Below are 25,572 nucleotides of genomic sequence, written 5' to 3' on the forward strand. Positions count from 1 at the left end.
TCAGTTGAATATCCAACTTGAAACTGTCTTTACCTTGGTATGAAAGCTTTGGGTAAAGTACCATCGATGAAGATCACGAGAAGTGCGCATGTTTTGATTTATTGTGTTTGTGCTGATCAGAAGGAATGTGTGTTGGGCCTCACTCAAGTTGATGATTATCCTGGGTTGTGCATTGAGCTACGGAGCAGGGCACCTGTCAAAGGAGTAATTTCTGGAGTGTCGGAAGAAGTTGACATTGATATACTAAAGAATATTTTTTGGAGTGGTCGATGTTCGTATGATGAATCATATGGTTATTGGCTTTTATAGCAATGGTGATGAATGGCACTGTGCAAGTTGAAAATTTGTTTAAAAAAAGATTGACATCATTGATGTTCCCCGTTGGGATTAAAAGACATCTGAGGAGCTACATGGAGTACTGGCTCATGCAGTGCCATACTCTCAGGCCCCAGAGCCTGAGCAGGGGATTTGAAGTTTTGAATGTCTGAAGGAGTGGGAATATATATTATTTATTTTTGTAAATTATTTTGTAGTTTGTGTGGATTAATTAAAATGTTCTCTTTCCTATAATGGAACGTACTTTTCTTTTGTAAATTTCTTCACAACCATCCAGTTGGTGGCGACGATACACCTTTTTGCGCGTAGTTCGCAATTTAGTTAGTTCGCAAAGAAGAAGAAGATGAAACTGAATTCACTTCCGCTGGCAACCAAAAGCAGTCAGATGTGAGGGATGTCAAAGAAAATTGAATGTGGAGAGAAGAGACGATTCAGAAACAGGAAAGGAACCGTTTGACAATACTCTATTTATAGAACAAAGATAATTTAAGAGTTCGTGGGAAGAATTTAAATAGACATTTCTAAAATAACACATTTTTAGCCAAATCTCCTGTTTTGTGGGTAAAAACGAAAGCGATGGGGACAAGAGCTAGTCGTTTACAAGAGGACCCAGTGTCTTCGGCTTTCGTCAAAGATGGCATAAAGCGCGATTCCTATCGACGACCCCGCTGCAATAGGCCCGCCAGTCTTAAGATAGACTTTTCGGGGAGTTTTGACGATTCGGAGACCAACCGTAGCCGATCGGAAGAGGGCAGCGATTCGGACATAGGGCAACAGGCGAGCGCCGTTGGAAGCCCCGCCGACCACAACAGCCACCCATCCATCAGCCAGTCATCACCAGCGGAAGACAACAGCGAATGCAAGCGCGAGGAAGACGGTAATAGCAGTCCCGAGGGTGCTGTCAACGGGGAACATCTGCCTGGAGAGGAGACAGGCCGCGTGTCTCACCGCACTTTCTCTGAACGTTTACCCGGTAATCGACACTCTAACGGGCGCAACGTCAGAATGAGAAGCGTCAATCAACGCCCGGTGTCGGAGGCTTGGATTGGCCTCTACCGTGTCAACAACCGACATGGTGACAACCCTTTTTGTGTTTTTTGATGTATTGTTTTATTAAGTTGCAGTTCCTATTCACTTTTGGCAGATTAAAATCCTGTACACGGCATAATTTAGACAGTCAGTCAGTGTGAACAAAAACACAAATGTACCCTAGGTAGCAACGTTAATTGGCTTGGGCGCAAACATCTGTTATAGCTAATATGTGAGACGTGACACAAATTGGCCAGACTTACTACTGAAACGGCAATCTTGGAGGGGTGATTTTCTCTCGTGCATACAAGCTACTTGACTTACAGCTGAACCCATTGTATTAAGTTGTGACTATCAGGCTGCTGTGTCCTTCCACCTCAAAAAGCACAAGAAAGAGAATTGACACCCACCATCTCAGATTGTGCTGAAATGTTTTCTGTAGTTAGAGACAGAGGATGGGATGCTTGGGATGTCCCTACGCAATGGAAGTTTACATTTTAAATGGTTATGGTAAGGGTTATGCTTAAGGTTTGGGTAGGGGTTAATGTTATAGTTTATGGTAGTGACGTCCCAGTAAAAGTTTGCTAATAGTTTTTATTAGAAGTATGAATTTCAGCACCCTGCAGAAGGACCACAGTTGTACAGGACAAACATTTTCAGAATTGCCATTTTTACAAGAATCGACTGATGGAGACTCAATATCTGACAAAGCAAAAATAGGTTTTTTGCAAATTTTGCAAATGTAAAAAAAGAAGAAGAAAGAAGTACATTTACATAAGTATTCAGACCCTTTACTCAGTACTTTGTCTAAGCACCTTTGGCAATGATTACAGCCTCAAGTCTTCTTGGGTATAACGCTATAAGCTTGGCACACCTGTATTTGGGGAGTTTCTTGCATTCCTCTCTGCAGTTCCTCTCAAGCTCTGTCAGGTTGGATGGGGAGCGTCGCTGCACAGCTATTTTCAGGTCTTTCCAGCGATGTTCGATCGGGTTCAAGTCCGGGTTCTGGCTGGGCCACTCAAGGGCATTCAGAGACTAGTTCTGAAGCCACTCCTGCGTTGTCTTGGCTGTTTGCTTAGGGTCGTTGTCCTGTTGGAAGGTGAACATTCACCCCAGTCTGAGGTCCTGAACGCACTGGAGACAGTTTTCATCAAGGATCTCTCTGTACTTTTCTCCGTTCATCTTTCCCTCGATCCTGACTAGTCTCCCTGCCTCTGAAAAACATCCCCACAGCATGATGCTGCCACCACCATGCTTCACCGTAGGGAAGGTGCCAGGTTTCCTCCAGACGTGACGCTTGGCATTCAGGCCAAAGAGTTCAATCTGGTTTCATCAGACCAGAGAATCTTGTTTCTCATGGTCTGAGAGTCCTTTAGGGACCTTTTGGCAAACTCCAAGCGGGCTGTCATGTGCCTTTTGCTGAGGAATGGCTTCCGTCTGGCCACTCTACCATAAATTGGTGGAGTGCTGCAGAAATGGTTGTCCTTCTGGAAGGTTCTCCCATCGCCACAGAGGAACTCTGGAGCTCTGTCAGAGTGACCATCAGGTTCATGGTCACCTCCCTGATCAAGGCCCTTCTCCCCCGATTGCTCAGTTTGGCTGGGCAGCAAGCTCTAGGAAGAGTCTTGTTGGTTCTAAACTTATTCTATTTAAGAATGATGTAAAAAAAAAAAAAAAAAAAAAAAAAACTTTGACTTTCCTACATTGCTGCGCAGCAGGCCAGGTACTTCTATGTGTGCTCAGGCGCCCACGCTCCCTCAACATTAACAGGACAGAGAAACTAGACACATGCTCATTGCTTACATGGACCACTCCAAACTAAAGACAATTTTAAAAAAATTGACAACTCGTCAATTATGGTTATGAAATAAACCAAAACTTGTTTCAGGTTGTGTAGCATGTTGTGAACTCTGCAAACAACATTTCCACTCCGAGAATGAGATCGGTAAATGACTGTAATTAATACATGCAGGAACAGAAATTGATGTAACCAAATTACGGGGTTTAACTGTACATGTACTACTGGTGGCATGTAATGGGGAATTTATAAAAAAATAAGCTTCCCTTATAGTTATAGGCCTACGAAACAATCCACAGCAATTTTTTTTTAAAGAAGCTTTCACATATGGCCAGGTCCTGACTGACAAGGAAGAATCTCACAGTGTAGGCCTACATTATTAATCTGACAGATGGACAGAAGTGGTTGTATGTCAGTGAGACCCCTACCCAAACCAAGCTTTGGATTTATTTTCCCACGCGCCATTAATCCAGCCCCCAAGCAAGTCTAGGAAATGGGTCAAAGTCCTCACGTGGGCACAGCTGACAGCAGGGCCAGAGAGGGAGGGGATATGTAGGCCAACTGGGCACACACTTCCCCCATGTCGTCCCACCCCTGAGGCTGGACTCCTCTTGTTATGCATGTTCTCTGGTGGAATGATGATGACTGGAAAACTAATCATGAGTTAGTTGACCTGACATTGTCAGGATGATACTCAAATCACACAAATGTCAACATCTACTAAAGACACATGGCATGCATGATGGAGAAGTTGATTTGATCTTCTTCCCGCTTTTGTTTGTCTAATGTTTCGTTGTTAATCATGCGCATGTTTTTGTCATCTCATCCCCAGATATCCGCTGTCCGTTCTGCTCCAAGTCTTTCTCGGGGGGAAAGATTGAGAATCACCTGTTGAGCTGCCTCACATCTCCACCTCTCCCTTACAACAGTGAGTATGAGTGCACCAAAAACTCAGAGCAGAGGCCTGTTTCATTTGTTACAAACAAAAGAGGCTCTTTACATTCACCCAGAGAAAGGGTTGACATTGTATGGTAAACAGTGGTGTTATAGTGGTGGCAGGTAGCCTTGCGGTTAGAGCGTTGGGCCAGTAACCGTAATGTTGCTAGTTCAAATCCCCGAGCCGACAAGGTGAAACATCTGTCTGTGCCCTTGAGCAAGGCACTTAATCCTATTTGCTCCAGGTTTACCTTTGAATGGCAGACCCTGGCCGTGACCCCATTCTCAGAGGGATATGGAAAAAACACATTTCCAAATCACACACATTAATGCACACTTGTACATGTTTGAAATAGGACAAATGTAAGCACCCACCAAATAATAATATTTACAGTCTATTACACAAACAGTAGCATATATGAAAGTTCAGGCATAATGTGTGTTTGAAAGTATGTATGTTAAAAGTCCCTTCCCTGCCCCGTGGGTTTGTGATGACACTTTAACGTCTATCTGTCATGTCTGTGATGTGTGTGTGTGTGTGTGTTGTGTTCTCAGCGGACGTGCTCAGTAAGGACAGCGGTGAGTGTTCCATCTGTCTGGAGGAACTGCAGCAGGGAGAGACCATTGCCCGGCTGGCCTGCCTATGTGTCTACCACAAGAGGTAATAGCACTAGGCCTTTTCACACGCATTGTTTTTAACCTCGGGCTATCTTAGCCCCAAGCTATGACTGACCCTGGGCTAGCTTATCCTGTGTTCACCAAGCATTTGTTAACATGGGCTAAGCTCTAGCTCAGGGCTAAGGATTCACACTTCTCAAAGCCTTGGGCCAGTGGTTCCCAAACTTAAATATATATTTTTTAAGGAGCTCAGTTAGGCTTACTCTTGAAAGTTGTAATATTACAATGCACAAGGTGCAATTTTCGATTCAGCAGTTTTCCTCTTGTAATTGCAGACCAAAGAAAGAGCTATTCATAACTTGTCAGAAATGTCTAGATCAACTAGCCCATTTCAGCTGACGTTATTTAGCTAGGTTTTTTAGCCCATTGATTTTGTTGTTGTTTGAGTCACTCAGATATCACATGAACACGCAAGACATGGCAAAGCTTGTAGAATTGCAGGAAATTAGCTTTAAAACTGCAAAATTTGATCTCCACCCCATGGCAAAATGTATAGAATAGCAGGAAATAAGCGTTAAACCTGCAAAATGTTCTCTCTGCCAACAAGAAGGGTGTGAACAGTCTGTCATGGACAGTGCTTGTGCCCATCTCAGCCGCGTGACCAATGCGTACCAGGGTCAGCGCACTCTGAAATGTTGTTTTTTGCCATCATTGTAAGCCTGCCACATACAATACATTTTTTGTCACAACCAGGCTCTTGGGAAGCTCTTATAGGACCAATGCACAAATAATAATATAATAATAATCAATAATTGGGCTCTTTGTTTAACCATTTTACATATAAAACCTTATTTGTTCACCGCAAATTGTGAGTAACTCACCATGGGTTAATGAGAAGGGTGTGCTTGAAAGGATTCACATAATATTGGAGAGAGTCTGTCTTAAATCATTTTTCACACACAGTTTGTGCCTGTATTTAGTTTTCATGCTAGTGAGGGCCGAAAATCCACTCTCACATAGGTACGTGGTTGCAAAGGGCATCAGTGTCTTAACAGCGTGATTTGCCAAGGCAGGATACTCTGAGCGCAGCCCAATCCAGAAATCTGGCAGTGGCTTCTGATTTAAATTACATTTTCACAGAACCGCTTGTTGCAATTTCGATGAGGCTCTCTTGTTCAGATATCGGTAAATGGACTGGAGGCAGGGAATGAAAGGGATAACTAATCCAGTTGTTTGTGTCACCCGTTTCAGGAAAGTAATTGCGCACACAACTCACTCGGGTGCTTCGTTATATCACATTGACATTTTTTAAAGCTTTATTTAACTAGGCAAGTCAGTTAAGAACAAATTATTATTTACAATGACAGCCTACCGGGGAACAGTGGGTTAACTAACTGCCTTGTTCAGGGGCAGAACGACAGATTTTTACCTTGTCAGGTCGGGATTCGATCCCATTGTCCGTAAGCTTGAGTTCATTTGCACACAAAAAAACACAATGATGGAAAGACCTGAATGTTGTCCTTGTTAATGCAGACAGAGAAGAGTTCCAACTTCTTAATCATAGCCTCAATTTTGTTCCGCACATTGAATATAGTTGCGGAGAGTCCCTGTAATCCTAGATTCAGATCATTCAGCCGAGGAAAGAAACTAATTAACTAGCCCCTCAGAGCACTTCATGATGACAGAAGTGAGTGCTACGGGGCGATAGTCATTTTGTTCAGTTACCTTCGCTTTCTTGGGTGCAGGAACAAAGCTGGACATTTTGAAGCAAGTGGGGACAGCAGACTGGGATAGGAAGAGATTGAATATGTCCGTAAACACTCCAGCCAGCTGGTATGCACATGCTCTGAGGACGTGGATAGGAATGCATTCTGGGCCAGCAGCCTTGCGATGGTTAACATGCTTAAATATCTTACTCATGTTGGCCAGGGAGAATGAGAGCTCAGTCCTTGGGAAGCGGCCCGTGTCGGCGGCACGGCGTTATCCTCGAAGCGAAGAACATGTTTAGCTGTCCAGGAGCAAGTCGTCGGTGTCAGCGACGTGGCTGGTTTTCCCTTTATAATCCATGATTGTCTGGAGTCCCTGTCACATACATCTCGTGTCTGAGCCGCTGAATTGTGACTCCACTTTCTCTGTACTGACGTTTTGCCTTTTTGATTGCCTTACGGAGAGCATAATTGGACTGTTTCTATTCAACCATATTCCCAGTCACCTTGCTGTGGTTAAATGCAGTGGTTCGTGCTTTTAGTTTTATCCACGTTTTTGGGTTTGGGTAGGTTTTAATCATCACAGTGCGAACAGCATCCCCTATACACTTCCTGATGAACTGAGTCACCGTGTCGGTGTATGTGTCAATGTTATTCTCAGAGGCAACCCGGAACATTTCCCAGTCCGCGTGATCAAAACAATCTTGAAGCATGGATTCTGATTGGTCAGACCAGCGTTGAATAGACCTTAGCACGGTATTTCCTGTTTGCGTTTCTGCCTATAGGAAGAAGGTGCAGAATGGAGTTATGATCTGATTTGCCAAAGGGAGGGTGGGGGAGGGCCTTGTAGCCATTCCGAAAGGGAGTGTAACAATGGTTGAGAGTTTTTGAAGCTTGACTACTGTAGGCAATGTGTTAACTTCGGTAGAGTTTTCCTCAGATTTGCTTTATTAAAGTACCCAGGTACAATAAATGCTGCCTCAGGATATGCAGTGTAGTTCCCTGAGAGCCTTCACGGTATCGGCTTGAGGGGGAATATATACGGCTGGGACGATGACCAAAGAGAATTCTCTCGGGAGGTAATGCGGTTGACATTTGATTGAGGTATTCTAGGTTGGGTGAACAAAAGAACATCAGTTTCTGTACGTTACCACAATCTCCCCATGAGTAGATAATTGGGAAACATGCACCTCCGCCTTTCTTCTTCCAGGAGAGTTCTTTATTCCTGTCTGTGCCATGTACTGAGAACCCAGCTGGCTGTATGGATGGGAACAGTGTATCTGGAGATAGCCATGATTCCCGGGGAGAGCCATGATTCATGATGGTGTTATTCATGATGGTGTACTACGTGCACATGCTAGCAGAAAGGAACGAGGTGGGTAGCTAGCAAAGTATGTCCTTTTAGCAAAATAAACAAACCAAAAATCTGATCTCTTAAAAGTTTAGTTAATTTTCGTTTCTATTATCTATACAATAGTCTATCATTGATTTTGGCCCAATAGGCCGGACATTAGTGTTGCACGGTATACCTGTACTATGGTAATATCATCGTACCAAAACCTCATGATACTTATGATACCAACATTTTTAGAATACCGTAGTACCGTTTTCATATGATACTACTGACTTTTTCACCCCTACCAATCTAAAGATTCTGCTAGCGCCTGTTATGCAATATTAATGAAGTAAATTTTGTTTATACATTTATGCATCCGCCACTCGTCTCTTTTATGTGCAGGTCCAATAATATCCACTATACTTTCATGCCAGCCGCATCTCACAGACCCTACCAGCGCTCACTCACCTGCTTCCCACCATCCGCTCTTCGCTCGTGTCTATTCCTCCGTCAGTTTTCTCAAATATAAGTTTGCCGTGATGGCGAGCGGGATGCAGAACCAGACCCTGATGAGTGTTCTGTTATAGTTGTACATTGTTTTACATTGGCGCAGAGAGCAATGCTGATACATTATTTCATCGCCTGTTATAACCAAGAGCACAGACCAGTCTGAGTAGACTTTGCAAATTCACTGTCATGCAGCCTCCTGGTAACTTGACAGTAGGTTTAGGCTAATTAGATTGGCACAGGAAGAAAGGAGAAGGGAATGCTACTCATGAGATGTGCTTCAAAAGGTAGGATTCATGTAGGCCTAATGCAAGCCTAAACTACATCAAAAATCTATTTATTTCTGGTGCTCCTTAAATTCTTAAACATTTTAAAAGTTGGGAGCCGTGTGTGTTTGTGGGAGAGAGAGTGGTGTGTGTTTGAGTGTGAGGTACTGTAGACAGTGTGTGAGGAAGGGATGGAGAGCGTTCATTTTTCTTTCGACCAATCGATTGGTCGAAGTGTTTAAACTTATTTTTACATATATAGACAGTGTTTGAATAAAATCAACTACATATGCACTGAGCTTGTCAGATGCTTTAATAAGGAGACTGTTTGATTAAATAATTAAAACACACAAATGACTCAAAGAGCCCGATGGTCACACTGTGTTAAAAAAAAATGACAGTGATTGCCTGTGTGACTGGCGCACGTTGTCTTGCTCTCCTCTCTACTGCAGCGAAAAGGAACCACAGCAGAGTAAGTGTTTATTGCGCTGTCCGTGCTGAAGCTGCAACATTTCAGCCATTTTGTTTTTTTACTTGTTTCTGACTGAAAAGCTCTGTTACCAAAATCCCTAATTTGGAAAAACATTCCCCCAACCCTTGCTCTCTTTACATGAAACATGTAAGCATCGCATGCATGTGACCAATAGGGCCTGACCTATAGCCTATCATAATTACAACAATAAATTGGTTATAACAAACTCTGAACACAGTAACACATGACAGCTAAATGTATGTGGAGGAAGTGAAAAAGAAACTCGGAAACAGGCAAATGTTTACTGGTTGCTCAGGAGGGAAAGAGGAAGTCAGGTCTGTGGAAGACATTTGGCATTTGAAAAAGGATGGTATAAGAGCAAGGGTTGCGTGAGTATTGTGTGTATTTTTTCGGACCATAAACAACACAAAATAAACAAGTGTACCGGAGAGTCTTTTCTAACGGGGAAAAAAGATCTATAAAGCCTTTATTACAGCAGACCTAAAAACAATTGCATGCGTTCGTGAATTGTAGTTTAGGTATCATTTAGGCTAATTATTCATAGCGCCCTTTGTTTAATTTTAAAACTAAAATGCTTGATTTGCATTTCAAAGCATGAATGTCTCATATGCGGTGTGATGGCATGGACGAATGAATGATTGATTGATACAGTAGCCTGTATATTGAAATGTAGGCTTAAGTAAGTTATGGTTTTATGATCAAACAGTACGCGCTCTCAGGCCTACAGCTCGATGGTGGTTATACAAGGCTATTATACAAAGCCTACCAATGATAACGACTACGTATTACTATAATGATGATCATAATAATTGTAATAATAACAATAAGGAGATCAAGAAAAAGGAGGGTATAGGAGCGAGTGCTGCGTGCATATGTGTAACAAACAGATGCTGTTAGATTACAATATTTTTGTTCTGCCTGTTTGGAACAATGTAAACAATACATTTATAAGTAATACCAGTCTGTTCTAACTAAAATAAAATGGTAAAGCAACCGAATCTGTGAAATTGCTTTATCCAAAATTTTGCCTTTGCATTTATTTTTTTGAACCTTTATTTAACTAGGCAAGTCAATTAAGAACCCATTCTTATTTGCATCGACTGCCTACCAAGCATGAGGCTTGGTGCTCACGGAATCAGTAGGGTATTAAACAAACAGGCAACAGAAGCAAAATCTGTCTTATTTCTGCAGATATATATGGATGATTTATAAAGTCCAGCACATTTAGCAGTTAGGCTATTGATTATTAACCTAATTAAGTTGGGGTTTCCTGTCTCCTCGATTTTCAATTAAGCTAAGGCAAGGGCTTTTTCCTCGTTTCTGCTGCTGCCTCCACCGCATTGTTCTCAATCCCAATATGCTGGTTAACTTTGCTATTTTGCACATAGCAACATAGGGGAAGGCGCCAATTCTACTGCGCACTGAATATTGTTTCAGAACCACGAACAGCGAACTTATCCATTGCGGGAGAAAGCACATTGTTATAAAATATTAGATTTTAGTGTTGCACCGTTATTTTTCCATAATATAACCATATACAATTTCAGTATCACATGTCTTAGTGATGGACTGTGTCATCCCCGTGGCCTCCGCAATGGATTAGTCCACTGAGACAGGTGCGAATCAGACAGTCTTGTGCACCATAATATTTTTTTTTAAATGGAAGTGCAACTGCTCGACTAAAGAAACCTCGGTCGACCAAACCTCGGTCGATTGTTTATCAACCAAACAGTCGACTAAATGGGGTCAGACCTAATAGCTATATCCAAATAAATGTCAATAGAAAAGCTATGAAAACAGACGTAAAGGGAGTGTTTTCTGCCCTTCCAGCTGTAGAGTTTGTGGCATCAATTGGCTAGCTAAGTGAGAAGACATTAGCCAGTGCAAGCAACCATTTATGTTAGCCATAGCAACCAATGCTTTTGCTTTGATTGAAGTTTATTTTTTATTTTTTGTTTGTTTATTTTTGTCAGGTTTTTGTCCTCGGGTGGAAGGGTGAAATAGTATAAATGTACTTGTCAAAATTGCGTACAGAACGAATCACAAGCATATGCAAAGTAAGTGAAAGTGCAGCTTTTGTGATTGGACAGTGAAGATTCTATGTATTGTTCTTGACCCTGTTTCATGCTGGCTATTTTGGCACCATGTTTCCCCGTAAAACCAGAGCAGGGCCAGCTAGCTCTGGGCTAAGGTGTTGGTGCTAGCCCCCGGCTAAAATCTCCCTTAGCCCGTCTTTACAAAAAAAGATTGCCGTTTTGAAACTGCAGTAAAAGTGCAGTAACTGCAGCTGATTGTGGTATTTTGGACGCAGTATTGCGCAGTTGAACTGCCCTGTAACTGCAGTCACACTGCAAAATTACATTTTTTCCCCTTCTCTTGGACGTGGTATTTGCAGCGTAGTGCAGTTATACTGCACTCTGACTGCAATCTTTTTTCATAAGGGCAGAGCTAAGGAGGCTAGTCCTGAGAAGCGATAGTCGTCTCCAGTACGCGTCCTCTCTGACTGCAATCTTTTTTCATAAGGGCAGAGCTAAGGAGGCTAGTCCTGAGAAGCGATAGTCGTCTCCAGTACGCGTCCTCTATTCATTTGAATGTGTTGACAGAAATTTGAGAAATTGCTTGAGCTGCGCTGACATTCAAAAAGTATGTAAGCCAATGGTACAATATTCTAGAACACTGCTGTGCGTACGAGTACATGTTTTGGACTACGATAAACTCTTTAGCCCTGGGCTGAGGTGCAGTGTGAACGTGCCTACTGAGGATTTAGTGCCTTCAGAAACTATTCATACCCCTTGACTTATTTCACATTTTCTTGTGTTAGTGTGAATTCAAAATGGATTACATATTTTATTTTTGAATCAATTGACCACAATACCCCATAATGACAAAGTGAAAACATGTTTTTAGTCATTTTTGCAAATGTATATAAAAAATAAAATAATCTCAGTTATAGGTATCCACACCCCTGAGTCAATACATGTTAGAATAACGTTTGGCAGCGATTACAGCTGTGAGTCTTTCTGGGTAAGTCTCTTAAGAGCTTTGCACACCTGGATTGTGCAACATTTGCACATGTATTATTTTAATAAATCTTCAAGCTCTGTCAAGTTGGTTGTTGATCAGTGCTAGACAGCCATTTTCATGTCTTGCCATAGATTTTCAAGCCTATTTAAGTGAAAACTGTAGGCCACTAGGCCACTCATGAACATTCAGTGTCATCTTGATAAGCTTACTCCAGTGTATATTTGGCCTTGTGATTTTTGTCCTGCTGAAATGTGAATTTGTCTGTTGGAAAGCAGTCTGAACCAGGTTTTCCTCTAGGATTTTGCCTGTGCTTAGCTCTATTCCGTTTCTTTTTATCCTAAAAAAAGCTCCCTAGTCCTTGCTGATGACGAGCATACTCATAACATGATGCAGTCACCACTATGCTTGAAAATATGAAGTGGTACTCAGTGACGTGTTGGATTTGTCCCAAACATAACGCGTTGTATTCAGGACAAAAGGTACATTTCTTTGCCACCTTTTTTGCAGTATTACTTAAGTGCCTTATTGGAAACAAGATGCATGTTTTGAAATTGTTTGAAACTGTACAGATTTCCTTCTTTTGTCATTTAGATTAGTATTGTTGAGTAAATACAATATTGTTGATCAATTATCAGTTTTCTCTTATCACAGCCATTAAACTCTGTAATTGTTTTATAGTCACCATTGGCCTCATGGTGAAATCCCTGAGGGGTTTCCTTCTTCTCCGGCAACTGAGTTAGGAAGGACGCCTGTATCTTTGTAGTCACTGGGTGTATTGATACACCATCCAAAGTGTAAATACTAATTTCACCATGCTCAAAGGGGTATTCAATATCTGTTTTTTGTTTTTTTGCCATTTACCAATAGGTGTCCCTGGTCTTTGTGGTTGAACATGTTTAAAATTTACTGCTTGAGTGAGGGACCTTACAATTATCTGTATGTTTGGGGTACAGAAATGAGGTAGTCATTCAAAAATCATGTTAAACACTATTATTGCACAGAGTGAGTCCATGCAACTTATTATGTGACTTGTTAAGCAAATGTTTACTCCTGAACTTATTTAGGCTCGCCATAACAAAGGGGTTGAATACTTATTGACTGAAGACATTTCAGCTTTTCATTTTTAAATAATATGTACACATTTCTAAAAACATAATTCCACTTTGACATTATGGGTTATTGTGTATAGGCCAGTGACACAAAATCTCATAATGTGGAAAAAGTCAAGGAGTGGTGAATACTTTCTGAAAGCACTGTACATGTGGCCCAGGAGACAAAGGGTGAACAAGGCACAGATCTGTGCAAAAAGTTGTGATGCAATCATGAGTTGCATTCTTTGGAACTCTCATTTAGTAATATGCCTTCCGGTCTATGTGAAATTACATGGTTATTTTGTCACTGCTTACTGCGTAAAAAAATCCAGTAATGTTTTTCTCCCACAAGTCATCTTTGATATCACTAAAAGCTCCATTGAATAATTTAAGAATTGAGAGAGTTGTTCATTGACTACTGCTCAGTGTTCAACACCATAGTACCCTCCAAGCTCATCACTAAGCTCAAGACCCTGGGACTGAACACTTCCCTCTGCAACTGGATCCTGGACTTCCTGGCGCGCTGCCCCCAGGTGATGGCTAGGGGGTAGGCAACAACACATCCGCCACGCTGACTCTCAACACGGGGGCCCCTTAGGGGTGCATGCTTAGTCCCCTCCTGTACTCCCTGTTCACCCATGACTGCGTGGCCACACACGACTCCAACACCCTCATTAAGTTTGTTGACGACAAGACTGTGGTAGGCCTGATCACCAACGATGATGAGACGGCCTATAGGGAAGAGGTCATGATCTGGCAGTGTGGTGCCAGGACAACAACCTTTCGTTGTCCAGAAAATGTTCTGACGTGTCATGTTGGTGGTTCATCTTGTAGTATGAGCGGTGCCTCAACGCGATTGGACAAGGACTGCAGCTAATAGCCAAGGAGCACTCAACATGTGAGACCAAAACAATGATGGCGAAGAAGAAAGCAACAACAACGAGCAGGTTGTCACTAGTTGCCACAGTCAAAATTGTCTATATTGTAAAAAATTCATAACCTAAACCTTTTGTTTAACCTTAAATTATCAGTGTAGTTAAGGTTAAGTTTAAAATCAGATTTTAAAGAAGAGAAATTGTAGAAATAGGTGGGGTTTAGCCTTAATTATGACAGATTGGTGGAGCTGTGGAGAGAATGCAGCTGCCTTTTTCAATATTAAATGTTTTCACCTCCAATTCCCTCAAGAATATAAGTCCAGATTGTCCACGTCGGCCCAACCATTTGCGGGTCCATATTCTTCACTTCCGTCTCTTTAAAAAATATATATATATAAAAAAAATGTTTCTGCACATAATAATGTGCACACTTATAAAGCAACTCGCTGTTTGCGTGTTGGCAGGATCAAGTAGGGAATTATCGTGTAATGTGAGCACCCACGACCTGGGGTTGAGAATGGACAGAATTAAAGATTTGAGACATGGAAATCGGGAACTGTGAGCATGGCCAAGTTAAGATTTTAGAAGTTGTGTAGTGTATGCCCAGCATAAGGAATTAACATGGTCCACCCACACCTTCACAGTCATGAAGAGGCTGAGAAGATTTGTCAAGGGCCCTCAGATCATCAAAAGGTTATACAGCTGCACAGTTAAGAGCATCTTGACTGACTGCATCTCTGCTTGGTGGCAACTGCTTGGCATCCGACCACAAAGCGCTAGAGGGTAGTGCGTACGGCACAGTACATCACTGGGGCTGAGCTCCCTACAATCCAGTCTATACCAGGTGGTGTCAGAGGAAGATCCTAAAATTTATCAAAGACTCCAGCCACCCAAGTCATAGACAGTTTTCTCTGCCACGGCACGGAAAGTGGTACCGATGCACCAAGTCTGTAACCAACAGGACCCTGAACAGCTTCTACCCCCAAGCCATAAGTCTGCTAAATAGTTAGTCCGAGTAGCTATTTGGTTATCTGCATTGACCCCCTTTGCTCTAACTCTTAAATCTTCACATATGCTGCTGCTACTACTTATTATCTATCCTGTTTCCTGTCACTTTGCCCCTTCCCATATGTATACTGAACTAAAATATAAACGCAACATGCAACAATTTCAACGATTTTACTGAGTTACAGTTCATATAAGGAAATCAGTCAATTGAAATAAATTCATTAGAACCTAATCTATGGATTTCACATGGCTGCACAGGGACGCATCCATGGATGGGCCAGGGAGGGCATAGGGCCCACCCACTTGGGAGCCAGGCCCACCCGCTGGGGAGCTAGGACATCACCAGCTGTCCTGGTGGCTGGTCTCAGACGATCCCGCAGGTGAAGAAGCCGGATGTGGAGGTCCTGGGCTGGTGTGCTTACACGTGGTCTGCGGTTGTGAGGCTGGTTGGACATAGTGCCAAATTCTCTAAAATTACATTGGAGGCGGCTTATGGTAGAGAAAGGAACATTCAATTCTCTAACAACAGCTCTGGTTGATGTTCCTGTAGTCAGCATGCCAATTGCGCACTCCTTCAACTTGAGACACCTGTGGCATTGTGTTGTGTGACAAATCTGCACATATGAGTGGCCTTTTATTGTCCCCAGCACACAGTGCACCTGTGTAAAGATCATGCTGTTTAATCAGCTTCTTGATATGCCACACCTGTCAGGTGGATGGATTATCTTGGCAAAGGAGAAATGCTCACTAATTATTGCAGAAAATATGAGGGAAATAATATTTTTGTGCGTATGGAAAATTTCTGGGATCTTTTATTTCAGCTCATGAAACATGGCACCAACACTTTACATGTTGCGTTTGTTTTTTATTCAGTATACAGTACCCCATGCATATACTGAGTATACAAAACATTAAGAACATGACAGACTGACCAGGTGAATCCAGGTGAAAACTATGATCCCTTATTGACGTCACTTGTTAAATCCACTTCAATCAGTGTAGATGAAGGGAAGGAGACAGCTTAAAGAAGGATTTTTAAGCCTTGGTACAATTGAGACGTGGGTTGTGTCTGTGTGTGCCATTCAGAGGGTGAATGGGCAAGGCAAAATATTTTAAGTGTCAAGAACTTCAACGCTGCTGGGTTTTTCACGCTCAACAGTTTCCCGTGTGTACATGGGCCAGCATCTCTGTGGAACACTTTAGTCACGTTGTAGAGTCCATGCCAGACGAATTGAGGCTGTTCTGAGGGCAAAAGGGGGGAGGGGGGTGCAACTCAATATTAGGAAGGCGGTCCTTATGTTTAGTACACTGCTCAAAAAAATAAAGGGAACACTTAAACAACACAATGTAACTCCAAGTCAATCACACTTCTGTGAAATCAAACTGTCCACTTAGGAAGCAACACTGATTGACAATACATTTCACATGCTGTTGTGCAAATGGAATAGACAAAAGGTGGAAATTATAGGCAATTAGCAAGACACCCCCAATAAAGGAGTGGTTCTGCAGGTGGTGACCACAGACCACTTCTCAGTTCCTATGCTTCCTGGCTGATGTTTTGGTCACTTTTGAATGCTGGCGGTGCTTTCACTCTAGTGGTAGCATGAGACGGAGTCTACAACCCACACAAGTGGCTCAGGTAGTGCAGCTCATCCAGGATGGCACATCAATGCGAGCTGTGGCAAGAAGGTTTGCTGTGTCTGTCAGCGTAGTGTCCAGAGCATGGAGGCGCTACCAGGAGACAGGCCAGTACATCAGGAGACGTGGAGGAGGCCGTAGGAGGGCAACAACCCAGCAGCAGGACCGCTACCTCCGCCTTTGTGCAAGGAGGAGCACTGCCCGAGCCCTGCAAAATTACCTCCAGCAGGCCACAAATGTGCATGTGTCAGCATATGGTCTCACAAGGGGTCTGAGGATCTCATCTCGGTACCTAATGGCAGTCAGGCTACCTCTGGCGAGCACATGGAGGGCTGTGCGGCCCCACAAAGAAATGCCACCCCACACCATGACTGACCCACCGCCAAACCGGTCATGCTGGAGGATGTTGCAGGCAGCAGAACGTTCTCCACGGCGTCTCCAGACTCTGTCACGTCTGTCACATGTGCTCAGTGTGAACCTGCTTTCATCTGTGAAGAGCACAGGGCGCCAGTGGCGAATTTGCCAATCTTGGTGTTCTCTGGCAAATGCCAAACGTCCTGCACGGTGTTGGGCTGTAAGCACAACCCCCACCTGTGGACGTCGGGCCCTCATACCACCCTCATGGAGTCTGTTTCTGACCGTTTGAGCAGACACATGCACATTTGTGGCCTGCTGGAGGTCATTTTGCAGGGCTCTGGCAGTGCTCCTCCTTGCACAAAGGCGGAGGTAGCGGTCCTGCTGCTGGGTTGTTGCCCTCCTACGGCCTCCTCCACGTCTCCTGATGTACTGGCCTGTCTCCTGGTAGCGCCTCCATCCTCTGGACACTACGCTGACAGACACAGCAAACCTTCTTGCCACAGCTCGCATTGATGTGCCATCCTGGATGAGCTGCACTACCTGAGCCACTTGTGTGGGTTGTAGACTCCGTCTCATGCTACCACTAGAGTGAAAGCACCGCCAGCATTCAAAAGTGACCAAAACATCAGCCAGGAAGCATAGGAACTGAGAAGTGGTCTGTGGTCACCACCTGCAGAACCACTCCTTTATTGGGGGTGTCCTGCTAATTGCCTATAATTTCCACCTTTTGTCTATTCCATTTGCACAACAGCATGTGAAATTTATTGTCAATCAGTGTTGCTTCCTAAGTGGACAGTTTGATTTCACAGAAGTGTGATTGACTTGGAGTTACATTGTGTTGTTTAAGTGTTCCCTTTATTTTTTTGAGCAGTGTATTAATGTTTGGTATACTCCGTGTATAGCCAAGTTATTTATTTATTTATTTTTCTATTTTTCTTCTCTGCATTGTTGGAAAGGGCCCATAAGTAAGCGTTTCACATTTGTATTTTTATTTGATATTTGATTTTGAAGAACACTTGTGGGAGCATCAAGCAGTGAGCGGCTATAACCTTATTTTCTTTACCAGAATGACCTAACCTTATCGCAAGTCATTCACCTCTGTTTGACTAAGAGGTATTTTAAGGTGTGAACCTCCTTTTGAAAGAAATACAGTAACCACAACAAGTGTTTCTAATCCGGCTGTCTCACAGTGAGTCAGTCAGCTGCCAGTTCCATGGTCTGAGTTAAGTCCCACCCTGGGACCACAGATGGGATTGAGTTATGTAACTTAAACTGCTGTAATACATATGTTCTGCATGGTCCAGAACAAGTGATAATCCAAAGGGAAAACAGCCATTCCATTTCTGTATGTCTCATTACATGTCTTTGTGTGTCTCTTTCTCTGTCCAGCTGTATTGACTCCTGGTCCAAGGTGAAGCCATGCTGTCCCGAACACCCTATTGATTGACTCATGGGTCACATGTCCTGCTCAGGGACACACCTGACTCAGGTACGTACGTGTTCATGACCCCATTTATTCCAACCCCAAGATGTCACACTAGCCAACAGGGTAGAAGTTAGTGTGGACAAAATATTATGTGAAATAGGAAGTTACGTTCCAAGTGTGAAGAAAGTATAAATATTTAATGTACTTTTTTTCCCCACAGGAGACTGCAATGTTTCTATAATTGCAGCAAATATATTACAGCAAAGAAAAATACCAGAGGCAAGCCTCCTAATTTTACTGATCCAGACACAGCCCCAAAAGGATGTGACCGCAGACCACTTTTTTCTCTTCGACCTGGTTCAGTCCATTTGAGCTGGTTCAGTCTGTTTGAGCTCAACTCAGACCACTTTAACTACCGCTGGAATAGACAGCCACCTCTCCTCTGTGAACATAGCCCAAACTATAAACTGCTGCACTCCAGAAAAACGGTAAATCGATATATTATCATACCAGGTTGACAGTCCCGTGAAAGTCCTTTTTAACTCGAGGAGGAGAGGAAAAATTGGTGTTTCTGTTGTCCCATGCATTCCTCTTCCCCTAATGTGGACTTTTCCATATGGGATAGGTCATTTGTCTTTTATGATGCAGCAAAACAATATTGGGTAGAGATTCACGTTCCAGTGAATAAATGTTTCTGCCCATAAAAAAAAAACATCCCAGCTCTGAAAATGTTAACTGTTCATGCTTAAATATTGCAATGCATTGTTTTTTATAGCCCGATGTTGGAAAGCAGGGCTTTATTTTGTGGATGGGTTTGCTGTAGTAGTGATTGTAGGTGGTTTTCTATTGTCACCATGATACATTTCAGGAGAAGGATGGTGGGTGTGAGTTGATTGTGGAGTTAAAAGCGGATGATGTCAGTTTGTGTGGTTGGTTGGTGCTGAACCCACTGTGTTCGCGACTTTTACCGCAGCTACAGTAGGTTGTTGGCATTTCCCAGGCCATAGTACTGGTGTCATGCCCATACTAAGCACTTTTTACCCCAAGGCTGAACTTTCTTCTCAGATAAGGTGTGCTTGATTGAACCACAGTTGCTAATTTAGTAACACCAGTAGTGTGTGTGTATATATATGTGTGATAGCGGTGTGGACGAATGGGGACAGTCAATGTCCTGGATGACAGCGCCCGACTCTGGACAGCAGAGGCGAACTGCAGACTTCTCACTGGTTGTGTAAATGAGAGGTGTGTGTTCTTTGTGCCCTTATACCCTCTGGGTGAGATTGTTTTAACCCTAGCGTTGTTACATGTCATTTCAGCAAGCCATGACACCCACCATCTCAGATTGTTCTGAAATCGTTTCTGTAGTTAGAAACAGATAAGAGTTCCTGAATACTTTCCTGAGACTACTTGTCTGTCACAGAGGACTGATACTACAGTGCCCTCGGAAAGTATTCAGACCCCTTGACTTTTTCCACATTTTGTTTCGTTACAGCCTTATTCTAAAATGGATTACATTTAAAACATCCTTAGAAATCTACACACAATACCCCTTAATAAAAAGCTTAAAAATAAAAAAAAATTGCGAAAGAAAATTTGTCAACAGATAACTTACGTATTCAGACCCTTTGCTATAAGACTTGAAATTGAGCTCAGGTGCATCCTGTTTCCATTGATCATCATTGATGTTTCTACTACTTAATTGAATTTACCACAGGTGGATTCCAATCAATTGGACATGATTTGGAAAAGCACACACCTGTCTATATAAGGTTCCACAGTTGACAGTGCATGTTAGAGCAAAAACCAAGCCATGATGTCAAAGGAATTGTCCGAAGAGTTCCAAGACAGGATTGTGTCGAGGCACAGATCTGGGGAAGGGTACCAAAAAATGTCTGCAGCATTGAAGGTCCCCAAGAACACAGTGGCCTCCATCATTTTTAAATGGAAGACGTTTGGAATTATCAAGACTCTTCCTAGAGCTTGCTGCCTGGCCAAACTGAGCAATCGGGGAGAAGGGCCTTGGTCAGGGAGGTGACCAAGAACCCGATGGTCACTCTGACAGAGCTGCAGAGTTTTTCTGTGGAGATGGAAGAACCTTCCAGAAGGACAACCATCTCTGCAGCACTCCACCAATCAAGCCTTTATGGTAGAGTGGACAGATGTATGCATCTCCTTAGTAAAAGGTACATGACAGCCAGCTTGGAGTTTGCCAAAAGGCACCTAAAGACTCTGACCATGAAAAACAATATTGAACTCTTTGACCTGAATGCCAAGCGTCACATCTGGAGGAAACCTGGCACCATTCCTACGTTGAAGCATGATGGTGGCAGGATCATGCTGTGGGGATGTTTTTCAGCAGCAGGGACTGGGAGACTAGTCAGGATCAAGGCAAAGATGAATGGAGCTAAGTACATCAGAGATCCTTGTTGAAAACCTGCTTCAGAGTGCTCAGGACCTCTGACTGGGGAGAAGGTTCACCTTCCAACAGGACAACGACCCTAAGCACATAGCCAAGACAATACAGGAGTTGCTTCCGGACAAGTCTCTGAATATCCTTGAGTGGCCCAGCCAGAGCCTGGACTTGAACCCGATCGAACATCTCTGGAGACATCTGAAAATAGCTGTGCAGCAACGCTTCCCATCTAACCTGACAGAGCTTGAGAGGATCTGCAGAGAAGAATGAGAGAAGCTTCCCAAATACAGGTGTGCCAAGCTTGTAGTGTCATACCCAAGAAGACTCGAGGCTGTAATCACTGCTAAAGGTGCTTCAACAAAGTATTGAGTAAATGGTCTGAATACTTGTGTAAGTGGAATATTTCAGTTGTTTTTAAAAAATAAATTAACAAATGTCAACCACAAAAAATGTTTGCATTGTCATTATGGGGTATTGTGTGTAGATTGAGGGGGAAAAAATGTTCATCGATTTTAGAATAAGGCTGTAACCTAACAAAATGCGGAAAAAGTCAAGGTCTGAATACTTTCCAAAGGCACTGTATATACTTGTTGGGACTGGTGGGGGGTCAGTGCCTGGCTTTTGACCATTCCTTTGGATTCCTCATGTCTAACTCATTGTTTGAAGAAAGTGTGGCCCAATTCAGATGTTAGGTACTATATTGAATAAATATTATAAGAATCCTATAAATGAAAATGCCCAATTTGGATGCAATCAATTAGCTTTCAAAAATATAATGTTGCACGAATGCTAATCTTATGTTTCTAACAGAAATTATTTCAGAACAATCTATGATGGTTGATGTCTACCCTCTTTCCTCTGCTTTAGGAACAAAGTAGCACTGTGGTCGTTCCAGCAGCACTATGGTCGTTCCACCTTTTTGAGGTGGAACGACCATAGCGCTACTTTGTTCCTAAAGCAGTGTGATTAAAAACATACTGCTACGATGACTTGGCCCTCCTCTCAGTGAGACCAACCCGTCCTGTCGTGCTGAAGGCATGTGGTGATGTGTGGGTCATCGTCCCCCTGCCTCTCTCGCTCTGTCTGGGGTGTAGTCCGGAATGTTGGACCAGGCCCTGTGCACTTGTCTGGCCATCTGGCTGCGTTCATGTCAATGTGAGGGATGATGTATTTTAGGGCATGATTACGCCATGAGGCATCTGCCTCGCCTATCCCATGCTTCCCATCGTTGGAGGCAATGAACAGCTGATGGGGGGATTTGTTGTATTAAGCCACCACCCTTCCCCATAAGAGGATTTTTAGACATTGTATTATTACCATATGTGTTAAACAAGCTACCGTTGGCTGCCTTTGCCTGGTGAGAGGTTTGTGTCTGTCTAGGCTCCTATGGTGTAGTCTAGTCTGGGGATCAGTGGTGACGCTACAGTGAGTTTATCAAAGTGTGGTGAGACTGCTGTAGACCAGCATGAGGATCAGTCCTGTTCAGCATTCCTATTGGATGATCTCCAAGAGTTCTTGCACCACATCCTGCACTCTGAGGTGCTACGACCTGTCGTGCCCTGGCAGCCCTGTGCATGTTACTCTTTCCACTTCAAAAAAGAAACTATTTCGCCAAAAGAATGTATGTCTGTGTAACTGAAACAGTGGGAGGGGATGTGTGTGAAAAAGAGGAATTGATCATTAGACCTAAATGTACTTTTTTTTTGTGTGGTGAATATGATGAATAATTATGTTGTTGTGTACATTGAGGGGGGGGGGGGGGCGAAAGGGTTGTCAGTAAAAATCTGGACAATCTGAAGCCCCAAATGTTACTTTACTACTCCCATTTTAACTGTGTGGTGCAATACCTAAATTTTTACAAATGCTATTACTTGGCAGCATAGCTATTCTCCAAGGATGATATTTTCTATGTATTGTATTCTTGGCGTTTAATCACAGGGTTCTGTTCCTCCTAGACGCTGAGCTTTGTGACGGTTATGCTGATATATTCAATGAGAATGTTTAAGGTCACCACAGCGATATCTGCATCCCAAGATATGGACAATCTGCCTTCTCTTTGGTATAATAGAACAATTATGTGTATTTATTAAAGTGTAAATATGTATTGCAATTCAAACTGGCTTGGTCTTTGTCTGTTCATTTTACTGTTTCTAAGCTCCAATCTTTTGTATGTCTCAAAGTTGGTTTTATATGTATTTTTTACAATAAATATACTTTTGAGCCCTGTTTTGTCAATGTCCTTGTTTAGGTGTTTGAGCACTGTTAATAACTGTTTCATGGCATGTTTGTTAATGGTCTTTGCCAAATAGGCAATGCTGACTGCTGTGACAGATTCACAGTTATCTACTGTAAATGACTAGTATACATGGCATATCTTTTTTTTCTTTTTTTTTTACCATGTGAAATGTTATATTCCTTCCTGCATTCATTGGATTTAAAAAATATGGTACTGGTTACTCAATCCTTTTAAAAACATCTTCTGGTGATTAAAAAATAAATACACTTTTCTTGGTGAGAAGTGATATCGCAAGTATAAAACAGTAAAGCACACACAAAAAGGGTAAAACAATGTTTTGAGCAAAATGTTTTCTTGCACACATTGCACCGACTGTGGCTCTCCTTTACAAGTATTTTTGAATGATTACCTCATCTCTATACCCCACACATACAATTATCTGTATTGTTCCTCAGTCGAGTATTTCAAACACAGATTCAACCTCAAAGACCAGGGAGGTTTTCCAAATCCTCGCAAAGAAGGGCACCTATTGGTAGATGAGTTTTTTAAAAAGCATCAAAACACCCAGTCACTACAAAGATACAGGTGTCCTTCCTAACTAGCCATGATCAACAACCAATTTGACAGAGCTTGAAGAATTTTAAAAGAATAATAGGCAAATGTTCCACAATCCAGGTGTGGAATGCTCTGTCACCAGAAAGACACAGCTGTAATCGCTGCCAATGGTGCTTCTACAAAGTAGACTCAGGGGTGGGAATACTTATGTAAATTAGATTTTTGTATTTCATTTAATACATTTGCAAAAATGTCTAAAACATGTTTTCACTTTATCATTAAGGGTATTAATATTTAATACATTTTGTATTCAGACTAACAACAAAATGTGGAATAGGTCAAGGGGTATGAATACTTTCTGAAGGCACTGTATGATCTATCACTTAAGCCGTGTTCACATTGGCAGTGATTCAAATCCAATATATTTTCATAACCGATATACCCAATTCAAATCTGTTATTTTTCCTGGAGTCTGACTTGTTCACAAACAAATGAGTGAATGTGCTAGAAAGCTGAACAGCTATAGTACCTAGCTAGCTAGTTGACTGCTGTGGCTAGCTAGCTAGTTGACTGCTGTGACTAGTTCGCTTGTTGACTGCTGTGACTAGCCAAAAAGGACTAGTTTTGAAAGTTGGATCATCTTATCCTTTGAGGCGTTAAATGTGTTCTCCCCCCTATGATTTTGAGCATTCAAAGCAACTCGGGAACGTCCATGGCATGTATTGTCACCTTAGCTTGCTACATAACTTCTGATAGGAACCCTGAGCACCACCACCAGTCAGCCTACCCCACTGCACACACTCATTGTTATTATGACAAAAAGCGTAGCCTTGGCAGCAAATGAATGCTGTCTGAATACACACAAATTCTATTTGGCCACTTGTAACTTGCTGTTTGGACAGTCAGTAGTCCAAAATGGATTTTAAAAACTACATTGATTTGAGCATTAAGGCCTGCAGGGTGAACAAGGCCTTAGTTCACCATCACTGCCAGTGACATTTCAGTTCTGGAAATAACCCAAAAGGGCACAAGCTGCTAAAGGTGGAGGTAGAAGTTCCAGTTTCTCAGTCTGAGTCAAACAGCAAAGTGCCAGTCTGTGTGTAGGCTAGACACTAGATCATCACTCAACTACACAGGAAGTACAGTGCGGTAATTGAGGTTTAGCACAAGTGAAACCCAGGTATAAAGAAGGTAAGTGCTCAGTTAGTCATCTCCCAATTGGTCCACTACTTCAATGACTGAACTAAGTTGACATAATTTTGGGGTTGTCAAAAATCTCCAGTTTGTAGCGGATGATGTGCCAGTTTGGACAAAATAATGAAATCAATTGGACAACACAAACATATGATCTAATTGTGTATGAATGCTATAGTAAAATAAGGGATTTCATCTTTTTGGGGTTAGTTTTCCAGTTGTCATTTGTAAAAAATAAAATACAAATTATAATATTTTATTTTAGAAGGAAAGATATTTATGTTTTTGAATTCAGTTTATCCCAGTGGTTTGACCTACTGATTCCTGTTATTGAGAACTGTAGTTACTGAGAAATATCTGCATTCACACACATCTATAGACAAAACAATGTGTCAGTGAGAACACTAATACAAAACATTCCTTGGTAATATTAACACACAGTATGCTGAATTGGTCATAAATGCAAGGATGTTATTGTTGCATCATTATTCTGACATGTAACTGTTACATTTCTTTATGAAGGTTTACTCAATTCCAGGTTCCTCATGTGGACAGTGGAAACCCCCAGGCTAGTATCTCACATCTCTTTTCTCACAGGCCTTTTGATATCATCTAAGCACTCTATATTTTCCTCCAAACATCAGTCTCTTCCAACCCACTCCTCTTCACACTACGCTCTCGCTCAGAATGACAGATGCACAGAAGTACCCCACGCCCACAGAGGCTCAGT

The 25,572-nt window shown here is 42.4% G+C and overlaps 1 protein-coding gene across 2 annotated transcripts; it reads left to right on the top strand.

Moving 5' to 3' along the window:
- Window positions 1-712: 712 nt before the first annotated feature.
- LOC120020216 (E3 ubiquitin-protein ligase znrf1-like) lies at window positions 713-23,083 on the top strand. Of its 2 annotated transcripts, XR_005472420.1 has the most exons (6): window positions 713-1,411; window positions 3,996-4,091; window positions 4,655-4,760; window positions 18,408-18,507; window positions 18,665-18,932; window positions 22,813-23,083. XR_005472420.1 is itself a non-coding variant. In XM_038963738.1 (5 exons), the coding sequence occupies exons 1-4, from the start codon at window positions 913-915 to the stop codon at window positions 18,463-18,465; spliced, it is 759 nt and encodes a 252-aa protein (XP_038819666.1). In that variant the 5' UTR covers window positions 713-912; the 3' UTR covers window positions 18,466-18,507; window positions 18,665-20,151. The 2 variants fall into 2 exon arrangements, 1 of the variants encoding a protein (XP_038819666.1); XM_038963738.1 differs by lacking the exon at window positions 22,813-23,083 and having other exon boundaries at window positions 18,665-20,151.
- The last annotated feature ends 2,489 nt before the right edge of the window (window positions 23,084-25,572 follow it).

This window comes from Salvelinus namaycush, chromosome 25 (genome assembly GCF_016432855.1).
Source record: "Salvelinus namaycush isolate Seneca chromosome 25, SaNama_1.0, whole genome shotgun sequence".
NCBI classification, from domain to species: Eukaryota; Metazoa; Chordata; class Actinopteri; order Salmoniformes; family Salmonidae; genus Salvelinus; species Salvelinus namaycush.